This window comes from Eretmochelys imbricata, chromosome 15 (genome assembly GCF_965152235.1).
Source record: "Eretmochelys imbricata isolate rEreImb1 chromosome 15, rEreImb1.hap1, whole genome shotgun sequence".
NCBI lineage: Eukaryota > Metazoa > Chordata > Testudines > Cheloniidae > Eretmochelys > Eretmochelys imbricata.
Window position 1 is genome coordinate 22,300,229 of NC_135586.1, and position 22,511 is coordinate 22,322,739.

General features: G+C 43.5%; 1 protein-coding gene across 1 annotated transcript in view; it reads left to right on the forward strand.

Annotated features, from left to right (window-relative positions):
* LOC144275825 (transmembrane protein 132D-like) overlaps positions 1-22,511 on the forward strand; it is a 314,361-nt gene that overhangs the window by 72,582 nt on the left and 219,268 nt on the right. Inside the window, exon 3 of the mRNA XM_077835355.1 lies at positions 19,260-19,406. Coding sequence (XP_077691481.1) covers positions 19,260-19,406 — 147 coding nt within the window. The remainder of the gene's footprint in view (positions 1-19,259; positions 19,407-22,511) is intronic.

Here is a 22,511-nt window from a genome sequence, read left to right on the forward strand (position 1 = left end):
CCTCTCCTAGAGAGGATGGTTTCCTAAGATAAATGTTGCATGCCAAACCAAGAGTACATGTGGGAAGGCTGCCATCTTGACCACTGTCAGGAATGGAACCAGGACCTGCAGAACAAAAAGCAAGCACCCCCACCTTTTGAGCTAAAGACCCAGCTCAAAGGCTAGAGATTCACATCCTTTGTGGATTGGGCACAGAAAGGGACACTGACCCGTGGGTAATCTGAGCTCTCATCTCAAAATCTGGCCCCTGTGCATCACGGAGCTCCTCCCAGTGACTTGTTCAGTATTTCAAGCAAACAGTACCAGATACTGTGCAATTGAACAGTGTTACGAATTACACCTGAGAGGACACGCACACAACTGTTGCAAATTATATCTGGTAGGACACGCACACAAATGCTACGAAATGGATAGAAGCAGTGCATTCCATGGCACCGTACGACGGCTTTAACTTCAATGAGATACAGTTGAATTACAAGTTTCCCCATGAATCTAATAAACTCCTGGTGGACTATAATCCTCAAATTGTGACTGATCTTGCAACTGGGATTACTGAGATATTTACTCCCCAGCATCTATTTTTATAAGTTTGCTTCATATATGAGAAGGAAAAGCAACGTGTCAGAAAAGAGAGACATTTTTCATCAGTCTGTTATCTGCAGCCAATATTCCAGCCAACAGGAAAGAGGTTTTTAATAAAATATATTATGCTTCTTTTTCCATTTCCACACCCGCACTCGGAGTGACATTCTTTGCACCATGGAGAGGTGATGGGCTGCTTTTTCTTACTCGAAGGTAAACAGCAATACATTGGAAATCCGTAGCCGTAGTGTTAAGTAGGAAACTTATAAGTGGGTTTTAGTGCTGTAGGAAGGTGCTGGATTGACAGCCCTGGGGGCTAAAATTGTCTATCAGCTGCAAATCCAGAGCCCATGCCCAGCCAGATAGCTGGGCTGTGCCAGAGTAGATCCTCAGCCAACGGTGTGGAGGAACGATCCCGCCCACACCGTGGAAGTTACCGTAGCCCGGTGGCTGAAGCAGCCTACTCAGTCTCTTACCGTCTCCAGCCGGAGAGAGGAGAGGAGAGATAATTAGCAGGGGATCCCCCCAGCTCTCCTCAGACACCGCCACTCTCCTGTCTCAGGCATGCAGTTATGCCCGGAGCTCACACAGCGCTAGGTCTTGTGACTCCCAGGGAATATTCATCCCCTGGGTGGTCCCCTCAGCATCCATACCTCACATCAGATCCTCTGGGGCCACGGAGGAAGGGCTGGATTGGCATGTTTATTCACACAGCAGGTCCAGCCTGGGCTAGGGCAGCCGAGGCTTTCTTGCCTTCACGCTGCTTCTATGCCACCTTGCTCAGGGAAGGCACCTCAAGGCATGAGAGACCCACTGCTCCTTCAGCCACTGCTGTCCTCTGACCACAGAAGGCACCGATCAGGGATGATTTTGGATAGTTAAGAAACCAGCTAAACCCATTTCACAAATCATGTCCCCTCCTCCCCTACCTGGGTGGGTTCACAGCTGTGAAATAATCGACCTTGATGTTGGCTCGCAGCACAGGAGTCCCTTTCAGTCCGTTTTCTCACAGTAGGGCCTGTGCCAGCAGGGGCAATTGCTTAATTAGTCTCTCTGCCTCAAATTGCCTGGCTTGAATGGCACTTATAGAAATCAGTGTGGGGCCGGGTGTGACACATGCAGTGCTGCCTTTATTGTGGGCTTGGAACCATTCTTCAGAGGGACCTTTGTACTGAGATCCTGTGTGTGAAATGTGCGGATGGGCTGTTAATTCCAATGCAGCAGACGACATTTCCCCGTCGCCCTGCGCCTTGGTTCATCACTTCCACCCCAGCTGATTGGATGCAAAATGCCTCCAACTCGAAAGGGTGACTTTTTACACCCACTTTGCTTAGGTGTAAATGGGACCCTTCAATGCAGAGCAACAGACTCAAGATGTGTGTGTTGGGGGGGGGCGGGAGATGCAGCTGGAAGAACAAGCTTTCCACACCATTCATTTGAGGGCCTTTTCCCTCCAGCACGCCAATTGGCATCAAACACATCCTGAGCTGATGGGTGGATCGAGAGAATTTACTTTCCCTTCTTCTAGTGGCTTGCAGACATGCTACCTTCATCGCACAGGCTAAGCCACAATGGGCCAGCTCAATGCTTGCAGTGGAAACCTCCACGGAACACCTCCCAGCAAGGGGTGTGATTCCATCGGTGATGGTACTTCCCTGTAGAGGCAGCACTGACCCAGTGTCCCAGAACAATCTGAGGGGCTGTTTGTGTTGCAGAGTCTTTCAAATAATCCATATAATAAAGGTTAACGTTTGACTGATTGGGGGGTTGTTTGTTTGGTATTTTTCCCCTGAAAGATCAGGAATCTTAACCCACTGCGGTGCCCTAGCAAAAAGCCAGCATTGTGCCAACTAGTTACCAGCCCTCCAGGATTGTCCTGAAGTCTCCAAGAATTAAAGATTAATCTTTAATTAAAGATTCTGTTGTGTGATGAAACCTCCAGGAATATGCCCAACCAAAATTGGCAACCCTAGTGCCAACCTCCATTCACCCAGCCATTTCACTTGAATACCTTAGGGGTGCATTATAGCTTGGCTTATGTGCCTGCACAAGAAACAGAACTGTCTTGCTGTCTTACACCACTTACTGATTTCTGTCCCTTTGGCGGGGAAACTGTAATTTAGACAGGCCCCCGTGGCTGCCCAAATTATGCAGGGGGGTGCGATGGCCCCTGGAGCAGCCCAGGATCAGAAGAGTAGACAGGTGGCTTACAGCCACTTTAGCCACCGGTCCTTCGGGACTGCGAGTTCTGTGCTGCTCCTTTAATAATAATCTGCACCTGGCCTGTACTCGTCACAGATTATGCCATGCTGGCTCAGCTAGCCAGTGAAGAAGGAAGGTGCCCAGATCAAGGTGTCTAAAAGAAGTGGGTGGCTCTTACTCTGTCATACTGCCCCACATGGGTGTTTAGTCCAAGTCACAAGCTAGCCCCGTAGCAATCTGCAGTACCAGGTAATGTCTGTGGGAGTACCTGGATTGCTGCATGTTGGCGAAGAGAACTCAGTGCCAAAGAAGTGCACAGATTGATTTTGATACGGTGTGTATCAAAAACACCCACTACCAACAGCGACCTCCACCCACCCAAATGATTCTGGGTCCCATACTGCCACTCGGAGTTAATTGATCGGTGGAGATGTAAGGCAAACTATGTACATCCAGCAGGGGCTGGGGCTTTACTGGATCTTAGCAATAATTGAATCCCTAGGCAGACTATTAATTTCCTTCTTAGTACAAACATATGGATATCCCATGCTGAACAGTAGCGTTACGCTATGTTGTAAAATCCTTGCCATCTAATAGGAGCACGGGGATTCGTCAATCTGCAACTCACATTTCATATAGACTGAAGAAAGAGGCGAAAGCAATTTCAGTTTCCAATCAGACGATGGTTTAGGTTATGTCTCTGGGTCTCCTCTGTCCCTGAGGGGCCACTTCACAATTACCCCTTTTTTTGCACCTTGACCTCCACACTGTTCCATTTGTTCTGTCATGCCCTGGCATTTCTAATTCACCTGTTTCAATGTCTTGGGCCCAAATGATATGGCTACTATTTCTCCACGCTTTTTGTCACAGCAGCTTCTAGTCTGAAGATTTCCTTCTCAGGAGCTAGTGCCTACTGGTGTTAAACATCCTCCCCCCCGCAACTTGAGATTGTCAGAGGTGGTCACTGATATTCAGTGCCACCATTTTTTGATGCCTTACTTTAGACACTTTTTCAGAAGTGCCGGCAGCCACATTTCCAGCTGATGTCAATGGGAGGCGTATGTACTCAACACCTTGGGAAATCAGGTGTACACTGTCTCACTTCAGGGTAAACTAAACTGAGGCACTGAAAATCAGTGGCTACTTTTGACATTTGGGGCCTACGTACATTATTGAGGTTGGGCAGGGAAGGTCCCTTTTTGCCGCAATATTAGCAGTTAGCCACTGCTCAAGGCAAGTTACCAGTCTTGATGGAGCAATGTTCTGATATGCAATGTCCTTTTTCACCATTCAGTTCACCAGTTTGGAAATTCTGGGTACTTCCTTCCCCACAAGATCTCAGAGGCAACCGCAACCTTCAGTCATCTGTGATGCTGATGTCCATGTCCCAAAATTATAATGAATTATTATTATTATTTATTTGTATTGCAGTCGTGCCGGTGAGCCCTAATTATAGGCCAGGACCCCACTGTGTTAGGCACTGTCTAAACACAGAACAAAAACATGGTCCCCGTCACAAAGACCTCACATTGGTGCCTTCTGTAGCTTCAAGAAGTTAAACAAGTATAACAGTTTCCAATGGCTGGAAGTGGAAGCTAGACTAATTCAGACTGGAAATAAGGTGTACATTTTTAACATTGAGTAATTAATCATTGGAACGATTTACCAAAGCTTGATCACTGACCATTTTTAAATCAAGATTGGATGTTCTAGGTCAAACAGGAATTGTTTTGGGAGAGTTCTATGGCCTGTGTTATGCAGGAGGCCAGACTAGATGATCAAAGTGGTCCCTTTTGGCTTTAAAATCTATTAATCTATACGAACTACGCTAACAATACCTTCTTTATCATTGTAGCAACCTACAATTTTCACTGGTCACATCAACATAATTTTGAACAGAAATGTCTCTTTTTAAACCACAATTAAGAAAAACAACAAAAAAGAAGAACAACCAACTATAGACAAGCGAGAAACAAAGTTCTTTAGAAAAGCAAAGCACTGGGTTCCTACTCCTGATCACCCTAAACCTCCTTAGTGATCTCATGCACCTACTACTAACGCAAATGTATTTTCCTTTAGATAAGAGGAAGAAGTCACCGGTGTTGCCATTAATCTTAGAAATAATATCTTCATATGAAGCAATTTCTGTCATGTCAGCACGCTGAGCTTTTAACAGTGGCACAAAAGAGCTTTTGCAGTTTTTAAAGATCAATCTCTCTGCAGAACCAATCTCTCTTTGCAGTCCATTTATTAAAAAGACTTTGTAGTCCCATGTACCAAAGAAAAATCATATAGCCAATATGATTCTGGCTCATTCAATAGCTTATGATTCCATACTATGTTTTATGAAATTTATAACATTTGACCACTTACATCTAATATGCGGGCACTGCTAAGGCACGTGTGACAAATTCCCACACTGATTCCTGTGCTATTAACATGCATTGTAAGTTCACATTGGGTTCATCAGCAGATCAGGTAATATAGTCTAATATACTGGATTATTTTATGCTGTGATGAGAGACATTTAGCTCTCATTCTCAATTCTCTTTCAGAGATTGAAATGCACAAATAGGATGAGATAGTCCAAGGACCCTTGCATGAAATTTTGAGAGGAAATGAGAGGAGGATGCAATTATTAATATTGTTTCTCTTCGGGATTTTTATATATGGAGAAAATTACCAGCTACCTTTTTGTCCCTGCAAAATGGTTTTAACCTGGGAAGCAATCAACAACCAAGATTTTATATAATTTCAAGTTATAGCTGCATTCCTGCTTCCCTGGACCACCTTAGCCAGTTCTTGTAGCTCTTTTAACTCTGCTCTGACAGGCACTGGCGTTAAGTGCTGTGGGTATATACAGGACACGCCATGTGACTTTTCTTCCTCTTCCAGTTTGTACCGTAGATTAGGAACAGAGAATAAAGTTGGACTGTGTCATTATTGTATTCATTAATTGCACTCCCTTCTGCATCAGTGGCTGCATTGAGCTGTTAGGGTTGGCCTATGGCAGAACTCCTTCCTGATGTTAGTTAGGCAATGTTGCTTTTGGGACTACTAGAACAGATGACAGAAGGGATGGTAAAGTACTTGACTAAATATATATATCGCATATGCTATATATAGAACAACAATTCCTATTGGAATTGCTAAGTGAATACCTGCTGTATGATCATCAAAATCCTTTGGAGTGATCCAGCTGTTTTTTCTTCTCCACTCTGGAATCTATGTTCTGCATACTTGGTTTCACATTTTCAGTACTACGGTCTTGATGCTGAAAGCCTTCAAGTGGCTTCATGTAAATCCAGTAAACTACTCAATGTGAGTAAGGATTTGCAGAATCAGGCTTTGTATTTGCTGCAAGGATTAAGTTGTGTTTCTTCTTCTTCCTTATGCTATGTCTAGCCTGAGCATCTCACATACTTCTTGTTGAATAGAGGACAAATATAGGAGATAAGGGCCCATTGGAAGTAAAAGGTTAATGGAAATGTTGTTTCAACTGGATACAGTATTCTTCCTCACTTTTTGGCATTAGCTAAAGTGTAATGTTGCTTCTCTCTGTTAAACATCTGCTGTATTCCTCCCTAGAGGTGGCTGCATTTCAGTGGTGGGCGAAGGGATTCTTGTATAGGTATGCGTGGTGTATGCACTGCCCACAAAATGCTTTATTATCTGCAGTGCTCAGAAGTTGCTAGGGAACAGTGCTGACCCATTTTCAGTGATCAGTCTAAGTTTCTTCTGTTGAGGTCACACTTCTGTTTCATTCGTTGAGCGTGTCATCGTTCCATACCCTGTAAGGAGTTGTGGATGAAAACCTGGAATAGCATAGGATTAGCCTGCTGAAATTTAAATTAAGCTTCTTAGTAAAGCAGTTTTTTATATCACCACACTGATCTGTATGTCAAGAGTGTGACTGTGGCCATATATGAATTTCAGAGATGTCACTGTGCTAGACAACAGGGATAGATTTCACCTTCTTCAGCTCCCAAAGCACTGGCCCCTGTCACTTGAGCTACACCATTAACTGAAGGACTTTTAGGCCTATGACCCATAATTGAGCAATTCTGATTCCATCCAGTAGAGAGCAGAGTTACACACATTAGCAAATGTATTAGAATTTTTATAAAGTGTCCTGGGGTTCTTTGAGATAAACGGTGCTATATAATGCAAAATGTTGTTGTGTTGATATTGTAGCCTGGGTCTTCAACCTCTTGCTGTCTTTTTAGTAGCAGTCTGTATGCAGTTCGTTCATTCAGATCAAGGGAAGGCAGGGTCTGCTGAGATGGGGACTGGTTTAAAAAAAAAAAAGCAAGAAAACCAAACACCAAACAAACTAGCTGCAACACAGATTTTAGGAGTGGAGAGCTGGGCAGTGAGTGGCGAGCCTGTCAATAAGAGTTAAGTCAGTAAGAGGAAATCTGCTAAATGCTGACAATTAAAGGCAGTGTCTCTACCTGATTTCCCATGGTAAATACAACCTTGAGCAGAAGCCTCTGACCCAGATAATTATGTAATGCCTTTGGAGGAGGTGTGTCCCAGGGGACAGTGCACTGGACTGGGACTCAGGGGGCCAACTCTGTCACTGGCTTGTTATGAGATCTTGGGCTAGTCACTTCAGCTGTCTTGGCTTCAGTTTCCCCATCTGTAAAATAGAGCTAATGACACTTCACCCTGCACTCACTGCGCAGTCCACAGTGTGCATTGGTTTGTTTGTTGTAAAGTGCTTTAAGATCTATTCATGAAAGTGCAGTTTGAGGTATTGCTGTTATTCCCAACCATTCCTAAATCTGAACTGGATTTTATTTAAAATTCCAAGTAGCTACAGGCTGAATGAGTTTGCTACACAGGCTGGTAAACAGCTTTTGCAGCTATTCCACTTTTTTCTTTTACAACAACCTTAGCAAAAAAACTAGTTAAGAATTTGCATCATATTTTTGCATACACATATATTTTTAAATCTCTTTTTGGCTGTAGTCAGAAGCAAACCACAGGGTCCCTAACTTCATCTAGACCAGTAGGCCAGCCCTGTTCATCTCCAGCTCCCATTTTTATAAATAAACACACTCCTCCATTCCTTTGAACACTCACATATTTTGCTGTCACGCTGAATTGTCCAATTATTGGCTGCTGGTTGGAAAAAGTGGCATGCAGATGTGACAGGTGAGAGTGAGTCACCATTACTGAATGGCATTTGTGAATGGCCTTTGGACAAACAGAAGATCAATTTCCTCTGCAGCCTGTCCCCTAACTACCAACAGCACAAAGTCAGTCACTTCTCTGAAACCACCTGAGTGCTTGCTTCATAATTCCAGCTGATACATGGCTATTGGCAGGGTCATGGTTTTGTCCTTTAATGCAATAAAGCCTCATTAGAGAGTTCCTAGTTTATAACACCATCACTGCTAATAGCAGTGTCTTAGCTAATTCCAGGAATGAGGTTTTGCTTGCTTGTAGCAGCTATGTCTATAATGTGACACTTGTAGGTATAATGCTGCTATTTTCCTGTTCCTCACTGCTCTGCGACCCAGCTTGCATCAAGTACAGTTAACATCATGAAGGCAGCAGGAGGATGCTACCAACAGCCATATTGCTATGCAGTGAGACAGCAGAAGCAAAACAGTTTCCTGCCTTTCCCCCTCATATCTGGTGTCCCTGCATGTCAGTCAGCTGCCAGGACCCTGATGGGGATGCAGAGCTATTCTCATGACTCACACAGTTAGATCACATTGGTCTCATTAGCTCTAGCTCAGGAGTGTAAGAAGTTGAGAGCTTTGCTAAGACAAAGGAAAGCTTGGGAAAGAGACAAGGCGTGCTGCAAGGAAAAGCCCTTGGAACAGCCAGTTCAGAAGGCAGCTCAGATTAAGGCTCACATTTGTTGTTAGTGAAGAATAAAGGAAAACCCTAGAACCCGGGTGAGTTTCGGATAGTAACACATTGTGTGTGGATTGAGAGTAGAGGGATCAAACCTGTTTAAATGTGGAGATAATGTCAGTTTCCATACAACCACCTGGAGTAGCCTTATAGAATAGATGTTTACTTAAATAGCATATTAGCAATAGGGTTGCCACCATCAGGAGCACCTTATGTAGATTTTCAGAACCTTTTAAGGTTCATGAAAACAGTTTTGGGACACAGTGATGTTGTATCATTATCTTGTCTTGGTATATCATGCCATGATGCAGCGACACTGCAGCATGGCAATATGTCCTGAGATTACATCACAACATCATAAAGCAACACACTTGTTCATCAGGGCAAACATTTATTAACAATGGGAAACTGCAGGTCCTAGTCCTGCAAGGTTCTGAGAACCCTCAATTCCCACTGAGAACTGGGGCCAAGTTTGTAAAGGTTTATCTACTAAGTGGATGGAAGTCAGAGTAGCAAACCTCATGATATTTACCTCTGTTTTGAATCGTATGACTTTTAATCCTCTAGGGATGTGTGGGTTTTAGTCTAATTTTCATCTTGCAAAACATGCTTTTCATATTAATTTTCTGACTGAACACTACAAAAATAAAATCTAAGCCCCCAAACACATGCAAACACAGAACCACAAGTAAGACAGACAGTTTTTGCCCAACTCAAGAGACCTGTATTCCAAAGACATCTGTTTTATTTAACTCATGGCATGCACGGTTCATTTTCTGAGGCCTAAATAGGTCTGGTGCCCTTTTACTAATTACATTTGATTATAAAACCTCTTGGGACTTATTTTTTCTAATATCCCAATTTGAATGGGGTTGTTCAAGTGTCTGGGTGGAATGGTTTTTCCTCCTGAAATGTTAATTAGATAGAGAATATGTTAGGTTTTGAGAAAGCTGCATTGCAAGCCCATAGATAAACAGATTGATTTAATTTTAATCTGCTTTCATGGTGGTGCATAATGATAGCTGGTTTCTGTCTCACAGGGCTGAAAACCACAGATCTTAATAAGAGTTTGTGGGTATATTATACAGCTTTAAATAGCTTATGTTGTGCTAGACCACTCTCCATAAATTGTTCTAACTCCATCAGTATCTATAAGGGATTCCCGATTCTCTTCTGCTGTGGATTTTCAATCAACAAAGCTATTAGTGTAACCTGGAGAAACGTTGTGGCATCTTCTCTGAAAACAACTGGCAACGCTGATTTGTACATGAAATATCCTAAGGGCGGGAAATCAGCTCTGAAAAAGCCAACTCAGTCCTGAAGGCCAAATCCTACTATTTTTACTGAGCCAAAGCAGATTTAAAATTAAAGGCCAAAACTTTCCAACCTGGGTTCCTAACATTAGGCTCCTTGATCCTTATTAAGGCTCTGCCCAAAAACTGGCCTGGTTTTCAGAAGTGCTGCGGGGACATTCCAGTTTTATTTGTTCAAAGGGGTGCTGCATGGAGGCAACCCTGCACTCCTATGGAAAGACCCTCAAATATGAAGGTAGTTCCTAATAAGAAAATCCTCTCCTTGGGGATTTCACTTCTCAGAGGCTCATCTATCCTGCATCTATCCTGACCCACACAGTTTTTGTGCTTCTTAAGGTCTGTCTTTAAACTCAAATAAGTCTCAATGTGAAACTCACTGAAAATGGTGGTGCTCTACCTGGAAGAGGTTTTTTTTGCATGGTTTTGCATGATTTCTATGCGAAGGCATACATCTATGTGAAGACCATGTTCTGCTCTGAATTAGCCCCACGCAAGCAAAACCATGGGGGGTAAATCAGGCAGAATTTGTCCTTTAAGAATGTATAAAGTTCCCATCACTGTATGGTTTAGATGTTATACATGTAATTAAAAGTACAAATACCAAGAGAACAACACACTTTCCAACCACTTCTCATTGCATTATTGATTTGCACTGGATAACTTGATCAGTTCTGCCTATGGCAGAAATACAGCCAGTGTAGTCTGCTACCAACAATATTAGGAAAAGGCTTGTGCAAAGAGAGAGGTCTTCAAAGATGGCTATACTCCGACACCTTCTGTGGTAGACAGCCGCCCATTGGGAATATCCCAGATTCAGAGAGACTCACCCCTAGCAGTTATGGTGAGGGAACAGGTGGTCCCATACATAGGTAGGCCCTAGTCCTTTGAAGGCTTTAACTATTAGGAGCAGCACCTTAAAGCAGATAGAGAAGTTCCCTCCATCCCAAGGATGGGTTTATGAGACTTTGGAGAAACCTTAGTGTGTGTTTAGAGGGTTTAAAGGAACCTGCAACCCATCTCACTCTTCCTCTTGTTTCTGATTTCACTGTGAACCTTTCAGTTGGCTTTGTCCCTGACGCACCTACGCTGTCTGTCTGGCACTCTCTTTTTGAGGTTCTTTCCCATCTCAACACTATTCAATTGTTTGCTAGGTTTCTTCTTATCCAGAGGTCTGGCTCGACGGTGTGGTCTCAGCTCCATTACTGTAAAATAAAAAAAAGTCCAACTAGAGAAGCACTTTCTGATTAAGTGGTTCTGATGTAAAGACACAAGCTGTTTAATTAGCATTATACCTAGAAGGGCTCTGCTGAACACTTGATGGCCCAGGGGCCAAAGTCTGAGATTTGCTGCTCCAGATCGCACCGCCTCTTAAAATGTAGACTTAATAGAGCACCAAAAAAAAACAAAAAAAAAACCTATAGTAAGAGTCACCCTGCTTTAGTGGGGGGGAATAGAGTAGCTAGGGCTTTTCCATCTCTAGTATCGTTCAGGGCTTGAGCAAGAAATGATACTATTTGAAAGGGAAAAAAAGGCTAGTATCAGCAACTCCCCCACAGCCACCATCCTGCAGTAGGTCATTTAGTATGTCACTTGGCACGTGTTAGACCCCGAATGCTCTCAAGGTGGCTTCCGGGGGGGCATTTAACTGCTGGCTCAAGTTGCTACTTTCCTCCACTCTCAGCTGCGACTATCCAAAGCCTTCAGTTTACTAACCCAGCCCTTCCTTTTAACTGGGTCAAACCCCCCACCCTGTCCCCATTCACGTCTAGCCTGTTGGGTGCTTCCAATGGACCACTCAAACTGCTATCATCCGCTGGCTTGGCTGACCAGCCATTCAGACTGCTGGGCCTTAAAAACCTGAATGGACTGGTAAAGGCCCCTCACCCATGTGCCTCCAGCTGTCACTAGAAAGGAGGGGAACTCCTCTCTTGGAGTCAGATACTGCTTTGGACAGTTCAGTACTATATCCTGGAACTATCTGAGCGATAAGTACAACAGACAAAAAACCAGACCCCTTGAGTCCTTTATTAAATGGTTATGAATACCCAAGGATGGTTTCACAAGACTTTTGAGAAACCTTACTGTGTGTTTAGAGACTTTAAAGGAACCTGCAACCCATCACTCTTCCAAAGACACCAAGGGAAGACTCCCGAAAGTCAGTGGGAGTCGGGTACTTTGTGCTTTTGAAAATCGACCCCCACCCCACCCACTCTGACACACATTTGTCCATTGCACTATAACAGACGCCCCAGATGAGGCGATAGCTCGTGGAAGCACATCAGCTAACAGGCACTCCATACATAGAGAGTGTAGCTTCCTTTCCTAAGAAAGTTTTCTACACGTCTTCCCCTTGAGCACCTGCAGTAATCAAAGACCAGAATCAATTTCACAGATTTGAAACCTCTTTTTTCAGAAATGTTTTGGTGGTTTTTTTTCAGGGGGAGGAGAGCGAGCAGTAGCAGGATGTCAGCGTGTTGCAGGCAGAATCCCTTCAGGGGTCACAGACAGGACAGTCCTGGTCAGAGTCAGAATATCTGCCATAAGCACAACATGTCTTTGATCTCCTTTTACTGGAGAGTGAATTCTCTCTCTCTCTCTTTTTTTTTTTTTTAATTTTTTTTTTTAAATTTCCCCTGGGTGTTTCAGACCCAATGCTGGGTTGACATTGTACCAGGGCATTTAGCAGCACTCATGCTGTACCACTTGTTTTTCACCAGCCAGCTGATCCTTTTTATACAACACTTAAGCAACAATTTTACAACCATTACCAGCCTGCAGTAATGACACAGGCTGAAAGCTAAGTGCTAACTGGTTGTAAACTACAAAGAAAACTGGGAGATGTTAAAACAGATACTTTGATAAATGAAAAGGGGCAGCTCCGGCATTTTAATTGCATGATTTGAAGCCTCTTTTTATCACTGAAGTAAACCTGGTGTTTAGTGGGTCATGAGATGGAATTGGGAAATCACGGTCTTTATGTACTTAGGAAAACGTGTTTGATTTCAGGAGTGATGTATCAGCTCAGGGAGTTCCCGCTATACCTTCTTCCTCTCTTGCCTTGCACCCTGCCAGCACTCACACGTTTCCAGTGAGTGAATTCTCCCAAGTGCGTTGCTTATGTGGACTGATTTGTGAAGAAGATGGTAAGCTCTACGAAGGTTTCATAGCTGCAGACTAGGAGTAAACAACATGCTGTAGTGTATATAAAGCAAACAATGATACAAAGCACAGAAAAATATATGGATAGATGGTAGGAACTTCTCTTGACTAAATGGTTATTGAACATGCAGAGCTGAGGAGCAGGGGCATGTCTTTGGCTGGTCGGTCGGTCTCTCTCTTGATTACCCCCCCCCCCCGTATATTAGTAAAACCAGGTGGGTGGTGGGGAGCTGAGATCCTGCAGGGGGGGTTGGGGGGGTGGGGGGGGTTGGAAGATTCCCAGCAGTGGGGAGAGGGAGCCAGGAGCCTCTGGGCAGTACCAGGGCTCTCTGTGGGGAGCCTCCAGGCAGCAGCTCCAGTGGCAGTGAGGAGCTGGAAGCTGGGTGGGTACAGCCTGGCTGGGAGCGGGGAGCCTGGGAGGCAGCCGGGCTCCGAGTGGGGAGCAGGGCCAGCACAACCTGGCTGGGAGCCTAGGAGGCAGCCAGGCTCTGAGTGAGGAGCAGGGCGGGCACAGCCTGGCTGGGAGCAGGGAGCCCGGGGGCAGCAGGGCTCTAGCTGGAGCCCCCCACCCACCTTGACGACATCCCGACTTTCTTGTCAATGTCACGGTTCCAGCATGGAGCCATGAAATTGACAAGAATGACAGTGTAACTAATGCAGTGACACCCAATGTAACTAATGCAGTGTCTATACCAGGGGTCGGCAACCTGTGGCATGCAAGCTGATTTTTACTGGTACGCTGCTGCCAGCTGGGGTCCTGGCTGCCAGCCCCGCTCAGCCTGCTGCCGGCCTGGGTGAACGGAACCCCCGACCGGCAGCAGGCTGAGCGGGGCTGGCGGCCAGGACCCCGGCTGGCAGGAGCCGGCAGAACCCCAGACCAGCAGCTGGTGAGCCGCTGCCAGTCTGGGGTTCTGTCCACCACCTAGCTCAGCCCACTGGTGGTCTGGGGTTCCAGCCACCGGCCCCTTGCCAGCCGGGGTCCCGGCCATCAGCTCCGCTCAGCCTGCTGCAGGCCTGGGATACCAGCCACCTGCCTCGCTCACCTCGCTGCTGGTCTGGGGTTCCAACCGGGGTCCGGGCCTCCGGCCCTGCTCAGCCCTTCTGCCGGCTTGGGGTACCGGCAGCCAGTCCAGGGCTCTGCTCCTGGCCTGGGCCCAGCACTCTGCAGCCCTTATCAAAAATTACACTACAATTAGCTTAAAAACTTGAAAACTTAAAAACTTCGTATATTACAGTAATCGGTAAAAAAATGTATAATGTTAATAAATACATAGGTTTAATGAAACAAAGTAGTTGTATTTAGGTGCCTGTGCTTAATTTGTGTTTTCGATGATTTACCTTCTAAAAAAATCTCGCCTGTCTTGCACCCCCAGAAAGGGCATCTCGGACCCCCAGGGGGGCACGTACCACAGGTTAAGAACCACTGTACTAAACTGATAAGATCTGCATTTTAATTTAATTTTAAATGAAGCCTCTAAAACATTTTAAAAACCTTGTTTACTTCACATACAATAGTTTAGTTATATAATATACTATATAGAGAGAGACCTTCTAAAAACGTTAGAATGTATGACTGGCACACGAAACCTTAAATTAGAGTGAATAAATGAAGATTCGGCACACCATTTCTGAAAGGTTGCCGACCCCTGGTCTGTACGCACACTGCGTTGCCCTAACTACACCAACATAAGCCCTACGCCTCTCGTGGGGGTGGAGTTATGATGTCAGTGTAGTAGGGCACTTACATCGGTGGAAGCAAGGCTGTAGTGAAGACACTGACATAATTAGGTCAACGTAAGCTACTTTACATTGACCTAACTCTGTAGTGTAGACCAAGCTTATGAAGTCTGCAGTGAGTGACTAAATGTGCTTGTCATGTGGTCCCTGACTCTGTCTTCCGCTCGACATGCTGAGAACTGTGAGTCAATGTGGCAAATGAAGGAGATAGCTGTACTGTGTTTAAAATGTCATATTTACCTCAGTTTAATTGCTTGACGCTATTCTGCCCGTCTGCATGGAGTTAAATCAAAGGAGGATGTTAGGGGTAAACAAACAGGAAATGAAATAATGAGATAAAATACAGTATCCTTAGGAAAACAAGGGGGGAAATATCTACCAGATTAAGAGGCTTATTTTTCCAAGGTCACAGCCTAAGATCAAAGGGACACTAAGCAGTTTAAGGCTCCTGCTTAGAGAGGAAAGAGTGGGGAATTGGCAGCAGCTGTTGGAGGTTCATCTTCACTGCACAGTTAATCTGGGTTCTTTCCCAGGTATTGGCAAAAGCCCACCTACCATCCACACAGACAAACCTCTGACCCAGCCTAGGAAGTGCTTTAAGACCAAGCTAGTTTACCAAGATGGGAGTGAGGGTTAGAACCCAGTCTCCGTCTTAACTCAGGCTGTAAGCTATCCTTTTTGCAATGAGGTTGCGGGCAAAATCTCTTGAGTGCTGATAGTGCTCCCATGCCATCCCATGATTTCCACTGACGGACAGATAAGTTCTCCCACAACTGACCTGGAAAATATCCTAAAGTATCTGAGCACAAAGAACAACAGGAAATGCTCCCAGATGCACTTGGGTGAGTGCGGAAACAGAGAGGACACAGTAACCTGGGTAGAGCTTTGCAGCGGGGATGCTCTCACCTGGGCTCGGCTAACCTAGGTGCTCAGACCCGGTTGCCAATCACCCAGGTTGACAAAGCAGTTTAGACACACCATAACGAAAGAATGTGGCAGAGCAGTGTGTTTTTCCCAGCCCAAAAGTAAGGGGTCTGGGCTGAATGGAATTTATCAGAAACTTACAAGGAAGGGATAAAGTGTAGGTGAGAACCGATGAGCATAAACGTTTGTTGTTTTGACTATTTCTCTGCTTTTTATATATCTCTGGGTGAATAAACAATACGTTTGTTTTGAAGTTGTTTTGGGATCATGTCAACCCCAGTGGGTCACAGGCTCCCAGAGAGAAGTTTTCTTGCAGATTTCAAATACCTTTGGGCCTGTTGTGTTACGGGGGGGCTGCAACCCACAGATCCAGTCCAAATGTGGTTGAAGTGTGGGTTTTTTTCCCCTGAGAGAGATGCAGGAAGAGATGCCTGTGGGGTGCATTCAAGAGGGGCTGCAAAGGGGTCTAAAACACAGCTTGCCTTGTAACCATGGCAGTCAGACACAAATTTAAAAAAAGATTTGGAAGAAGTAAATTGAAGCCTGACAACAGTCATATAAAAACTTCAAGTAGCTTCACTTTTAGGTCTGTTTGTTGATAAATAATGTACCTTTTTGTTGGCATTAACCCAATCTCTTCCAGGTCACTCCTTTGTAATTAAGTGTAAGTGCCAAGGTAAATTGGGTGAAGAGAATTCTGCAGTGCAATATTGGCAAACAAAATAGGAGGACGCAGCTGAGAAAAATGAATGAAACTGGCTTTTGTTGGAGTCAAAGCTTCGGTGGTAATTACAGGAGCATGTATAACTGACTGCACCAAAAGGAGCTAGTAACCTCTAATTCTGCAGAAAACAACAATCTAGTTCTATTATTGTTTTCAGTAAAATTAAAGGTTTAGGGCTTGTAAGAGATGACTAAATTAGACCTTATCAAAACCCTTTTAAAGAAATTCTCAGCCTTAGACTGCAATTACTCCAGGAAGGCATGCAAGAGCCCCGGTTTGTGTTGAAACATCAGAAGCGAATGTCAAGGGTAAACAAGCTCAAGTTGTCTCTCTGTTTGTGTGTCCATCCTGCTGCTTTGCTACACCACACCATCTCTTAAAGAAATGCAGCTAGAAGATAACAAAGGAGAGAGGTAGTGGTTGCAGCTGTATTTTTTGGTACTTTTAAAATTGTTTTTCTATGGAAACAGAAGATTCCTTCTAAGTCTGTGGCCATTTCTTTAGCAGAACTGAGACATTGGGTCCAATTCTCATTTACACTAAGGCAGTGTAAAGGAGAATTTACACCAGTGAACTGTGGATGTAAAAGGCTACTAGTATGCTAGAGAGGAAAGATGGTCTGGCTAATAGTTAGGGTGCTAGCCTAGGATGTGGCAGACCTGGGTTCAAGCACCTGCACTGCCAGAGGTTTTCTGTGTGACCTCGGACAAGTTGTTTAGCATTTCTGTGCATCCGTTTCCCAACTGCAAAATGGGGTAAACAGCACTTCCTTGCCTCACAGGGTGTTGTGAAGTGCTTACTATGGTAATGGGGTGTATCTGCACATATAAGTGCCTTATGTAGATTCATACCCATTTTGTACTGGTGTCAATGACTGTGCTAGGTGTGGGGCAGCAATGATGCAGACCAATTTTCCCATATGAGTCCCTTCATAATGTCCTAATCCCACACTGGCATGCTATAATTAGCAGTACAGTTTAGATGACCACTCTGGAAAGCTGCACCAGGCGTGCGAATGGCAGTGTGAATGTGTGAATTCATAGTCACAGCTGCCTGATCCCGAGAGGTGCTGAGCACCCACAACACCCAATGAAATCATTTAGGCCCAGATCATGAACAACATTTCGGCTCCTAACTCCCATGTGGGCCTTCCGTTAGTTCTCACTGGTGGGACAGAAAGTAGGCAGAGCAGGGAGAGAAATTTCCCATCAGTACAGTCATTGGGACTAGCTGAAGTTGCAGACTGGCATCAGTTTCCATCCATCTTGCCTTGTTTTTCTTTCTCTGGCACACGCTCTCTAGTAAACCTACCTGGCCTGCAAGTTAATTCCCCAAGCTCTGATCAGGCCATTGGTCCGTCTTCCTGAGGGATCTTTGTAACTATGAACGGACAGTGCACCCTGCGTACGATGCAACATACTGTGAAATTGGCATAGAAGACTCCGAGCACAAATTATCTGGTCTCCGCATCATAATTCCTACTGATTAGCTAAGGAAATTGCTAAATAGTAATAGCTACCATTGTGCTATCAGAAGAATAAAATAGATACCACCTATCGCCTCCAGTCTGTAGAAGGAATCCCATGCCCCTTTTTACTTTGTCAGGAATCTGTTCTTAAAAGATTCCATAGGAAATCTTGTAGACAGGGAGAGCCAGTAATGCTTTCTACCGTTAATGACATCTCTGTGTTTGCAAAAGGTATCACTCACATTCCGTTTGTTTTCTTAATGAAGGACTTGCCAGCATGCTGAATGTAATTTGTATATGAGATTTTGTATATTTAATTTGTAATTAAACTGGCATCTCGTGACATCTCATGTGTTGGGATATTTGACCGAAATGTTTTTTATTTAAAAAAAACCAAAGCTTTGAAAGCCAAAATATGACATCACTGGAAACTCCCAATTCACCAGCATTAAATAAAGCTGGAGTAAAAAGGGGCAATGCCAATGTGGCTTAGTGCACACATTTAGGTGTTTTTGTGGGCGGGGGGGGGGGCGGGGAAAGAAGAAAGAATTAGGGGTTACAAAATCGGAAATTAAAAAGCAAAAGAAAGAAAACAGATTACTAAATTAACTATTTTCGCTGCAGCACTGGTAACCTCAAATCAGCTGCATTGGGATACTGCATAAGAACCAGGAAATGTGTCTCTGTCTCTCTTTCTAGCCAAGTCTTTCTAGTCTTAACCACTCCCATCACCGTCTTGCAAACAAGCCACAATCTTGCAAACAGGTACAGGCATAATTTTGTGTGCTTACTTAACTTTGTGCATGTAAGTAGTCCCATTGAAACTGGACAACCCATTTGTGTAAAGATAAGCACGTGCCTAAGAGTTTGCAGGATCACGGCCTGTAGAACCAATGAGGGCCAAAAGCATAATTGAGTAGGCTAGTTTCACTGTCAAAATGACACAGAGAAACTTACAATCAAGTAGTATAAATGGTGACCAATTGTAGCAGAGCTTTAAAATTCTTTTGGTTTTAGCGATCTAATGTATTATGGGAAGAAAATGTAAATACAGATCTATTTACCATTATATCACTAACATTATTATCTTGACATGGTTCCTTTAAACTATGGGGAGGTTTAATTCCATTATACTTTACCTCTTACCAATGTGGTCCATCTGTAATGAGCTGCAGCATCTCCAGAGGACCAGTAATGAGAAAAAAAATGAAGATCCATGTAACAGCTTGGAAATGAAATTCTGTATCTAATTGTTGACATATTCTCTTGTTCCTCTTAGGGCAAAGGTGAAGAAAGGTGTGAATATTTTCAGCGTAAGAGCCAGCAGCCCATACTTATGGGACATTAGAGAGAGCGTGGATTATACTGGGAAATATGCACCAGCTGTCATTGTTTGTCAGAGGAAATCTGCTACCTCGGAAAACAGGTAGGTCATTTACAATAGTTTTACATTTTGTAAATGAGATAATTTTGCTTTTTCAAAACAGATGTATCTGCTTTGCTATGGTAATTAATAAAACTTTTATTATAGTTTCTAAATACACACAGTAAGTGTATAAATGGAAAAACTGATGCTGTCTTTAGTTTAAAATATTCTGCTTACTGTACTGTATATACTCTAAATCCATTTTGATTGCCTAAATGAAATGAAAACTACCAGGAAATGTTAATTTCACAGTGTTTAAAAGGACTTTCCTCATCTCTCTGAATTTAGTTCAGCCAGGTTGTTTAGTCTTTTAAAATTATTTGCTTCTGAACTGGTCAGGCATTATATTAGTGGCTTGTTAATTACAGTCTTCAATTTGTATCCTTAGCTTTTGAGAAGGAACTAAGAAACACATACCAGGCTTCAACCTATGTTTTTGTCAGTGAATTTTTAATCCACATTCAGAGAAGTGATATTCAGATCTTAAGTTCACGTGATAAAATAACTTAGGTAGGACACTGACTCCAAAAACAATATTTGATAGCAGTTGTTCCAGTTTCTAATCACAGTTGAGTGTTTTTAAGAATAAATGTTTGATACCTTTTTGTTTCACTTCATTCACTGTTCCTGGGTAAGCGTGGAGAGGGGAGATCATGTTGGTAAGGAGCTAACTGGCTAGAGATTTGTTATATTAATTATTGTTACTATTAAACTTGCATGATGAATATGATGGTCAGATTCTGAAGTGATTTACCTGCTGTGAAATGCCATTAAAATGTATTGGGTTTGCACAGGGTGCAAGATTTGGCCCGTTTTAATGAAAACCCTCTTTACCTCTAGATAAACGGGAAGCTTCGTGGGTCTGGAATATAGGAAGGAGGGGAAGGGGGCTTCCTTTACTTTCCAGACATAAATCTGTTTCCCCCCACACACTAGAATTCAATTTCAAAATCCCCCCCACAGCCCCGCTGATATGGTATCCTCCACTTCCTCCCCTAAGCCATATATCATCTCATAGCTGGCTGAATTTTAGTGGCTGGGGAAGGAATCTGTATATGCCCAAGGTCACAGCCTTTTCCTCAATAAAAGAATCAGAAAGCTTCTTAAAAGGCCTAATTCAACGTTCACTGAAGTCAATGAGAGTCTTTTCATTCATTTCGGTGGGCTTCGGATCAGGCCCAAAGCAATTATGATAGTGAATTATCTCCCACCATCTACCCTTCCATTTTTGGGGGCTGTGTTCTGCAGTGCAGCACAGCATTTCTGCAATGCAGTGCAGTGCAGCGCAGCATGGGGGGAGGGGTAGCTCAGTGGTTTGAGCATTGGCCTGCTAAGCCCAGGGTTGTCAGTTCAATCCTTGAGGGGGCCATTTAGGGAGCTGGGGCAAAAATTGGGGACTGGTCCTGCTTTGAGCAGGGGGTTGGACTAGATGACCTCCTGAGGTCCCTTCCAACTCTGATATTCTATGATTCTATCATTTCCTTGCTTCTCTTTCAGTAATGGTAAAATGTAGTGTGTTATCAAGGATGGAACAACATTTGGCTACTTATTCCATTTCAGTGTTCTCCTAAGCCTAAGCATTCAGTGCCTGCCCTTAAAATGTGCCAGTTTTCATTAGATCATTACATAAGGTTAACCAGTAATTGAAGTATCTTCCCTATCCTTCCACATGCTGACTATAGGGAATGACTTAGTAGTACTGCAAATATGGTAGTAATGTGATTTAGGCTCCAGTCCTGCAATAAGCTCTGCATGAGCAGACCCCTGTATCCCAGCAGAGCATCATTATTATCAAGTCTGTGCCCATGTAGAGTTCATTGCTGGTTGGGGCTTTAGTTATCCAAGGCAGATGAGAACAAAGATTAATTAGGGGGAGCTAGTCAGGCTTTTAGGTTGACTAGGTGGTATCCACGCCAGATCCTCAAAGGTTCTGGACCCAGGCTGCTTATTGTAAGAAACGTAACTCAGTATCTATTTTGAATTTAATTAAAACACTTATAAATCAAGAAAACATATCACCAAAGCTAACCTACTACTACCACTAAACTAAAAATGGAGCATGACAACAATCAAATCAAGATCAAATTAGCAAATTAGACTCAGTACTGGACTAGAATTACACCCTCAAAATAACTGAGTGATCAAATGAGTGCTAAAAATAATCAATTCTTATGATGCATTTTAAAGAGGATTCTAAGAAAATAACTGTCCACTTGTTTTTAAATTCTGATTAAAGAATTTTACCAAATTTATCAGATCTATCATTTAAATGGTTAAGTGTCTTAACACTGAAATCAGCATATTTACCTAATGTCTGGACCACAATTTTACAGCTAATTAAAGCTTCCTTGTTAGACTTAATTTCTTGTGTGGTGGCTAAAACTTTCCTTCCCCTCCCTCCAACACAGATACTATAATACAGACCTCAACAGAACACTGCCCTGAGATTTCTACTACTTTGTGCTCATTGTTGAGCGAGACAGTTTTGTCACTTGTGCTTTTGGGGCATAATTTTGCATCACTGAAGGAGTTCTGGATATACACTGCTGCGACAAGTCAGACCGGAAGTCTGTGGTGGAGCAGGGATTTGGATTCAGGTCTCCTGAGTTCCAAGCATTCTTCCTTCTTGTGGCAGCCCTGTTTAGGGAAGCAGAAATGCTCAGCTTCAAGTTGCATATAGGGCAACTCTAAACCTGTAAAAAGTTTCTGCTGCCCAGTATGTGCTCAGACACAGAGTTCGTCATGTTTATTTGGGCAGATAATATACGATGAATAATGAAACAGAAACCCAAAAGAGAAACCGAAGGATGGCACAACTTGATGCTTCAATCAATTTTCAGCGTTTCCCAAGTCAAAGCATTTCTGAGTCACTGATTCATTCATAGAGAAAGTTATTTCTATAAGCTTTTTTCTTGTGGTTTAGGTGGAAATGGAGGGAATTTAAATAGAGGGTTGTACAATGTAAGGACTGTACAGATGTTACAGGTATCAAACTCATCTACTAATCATAGAGGTCATGATTTAGTTTGTTATAAATTTACACTTGCATGAGGGTGAATGTGAAGAATCGAGGAGTGGGGGGGACCTTATGGTTGTGTCTCCATT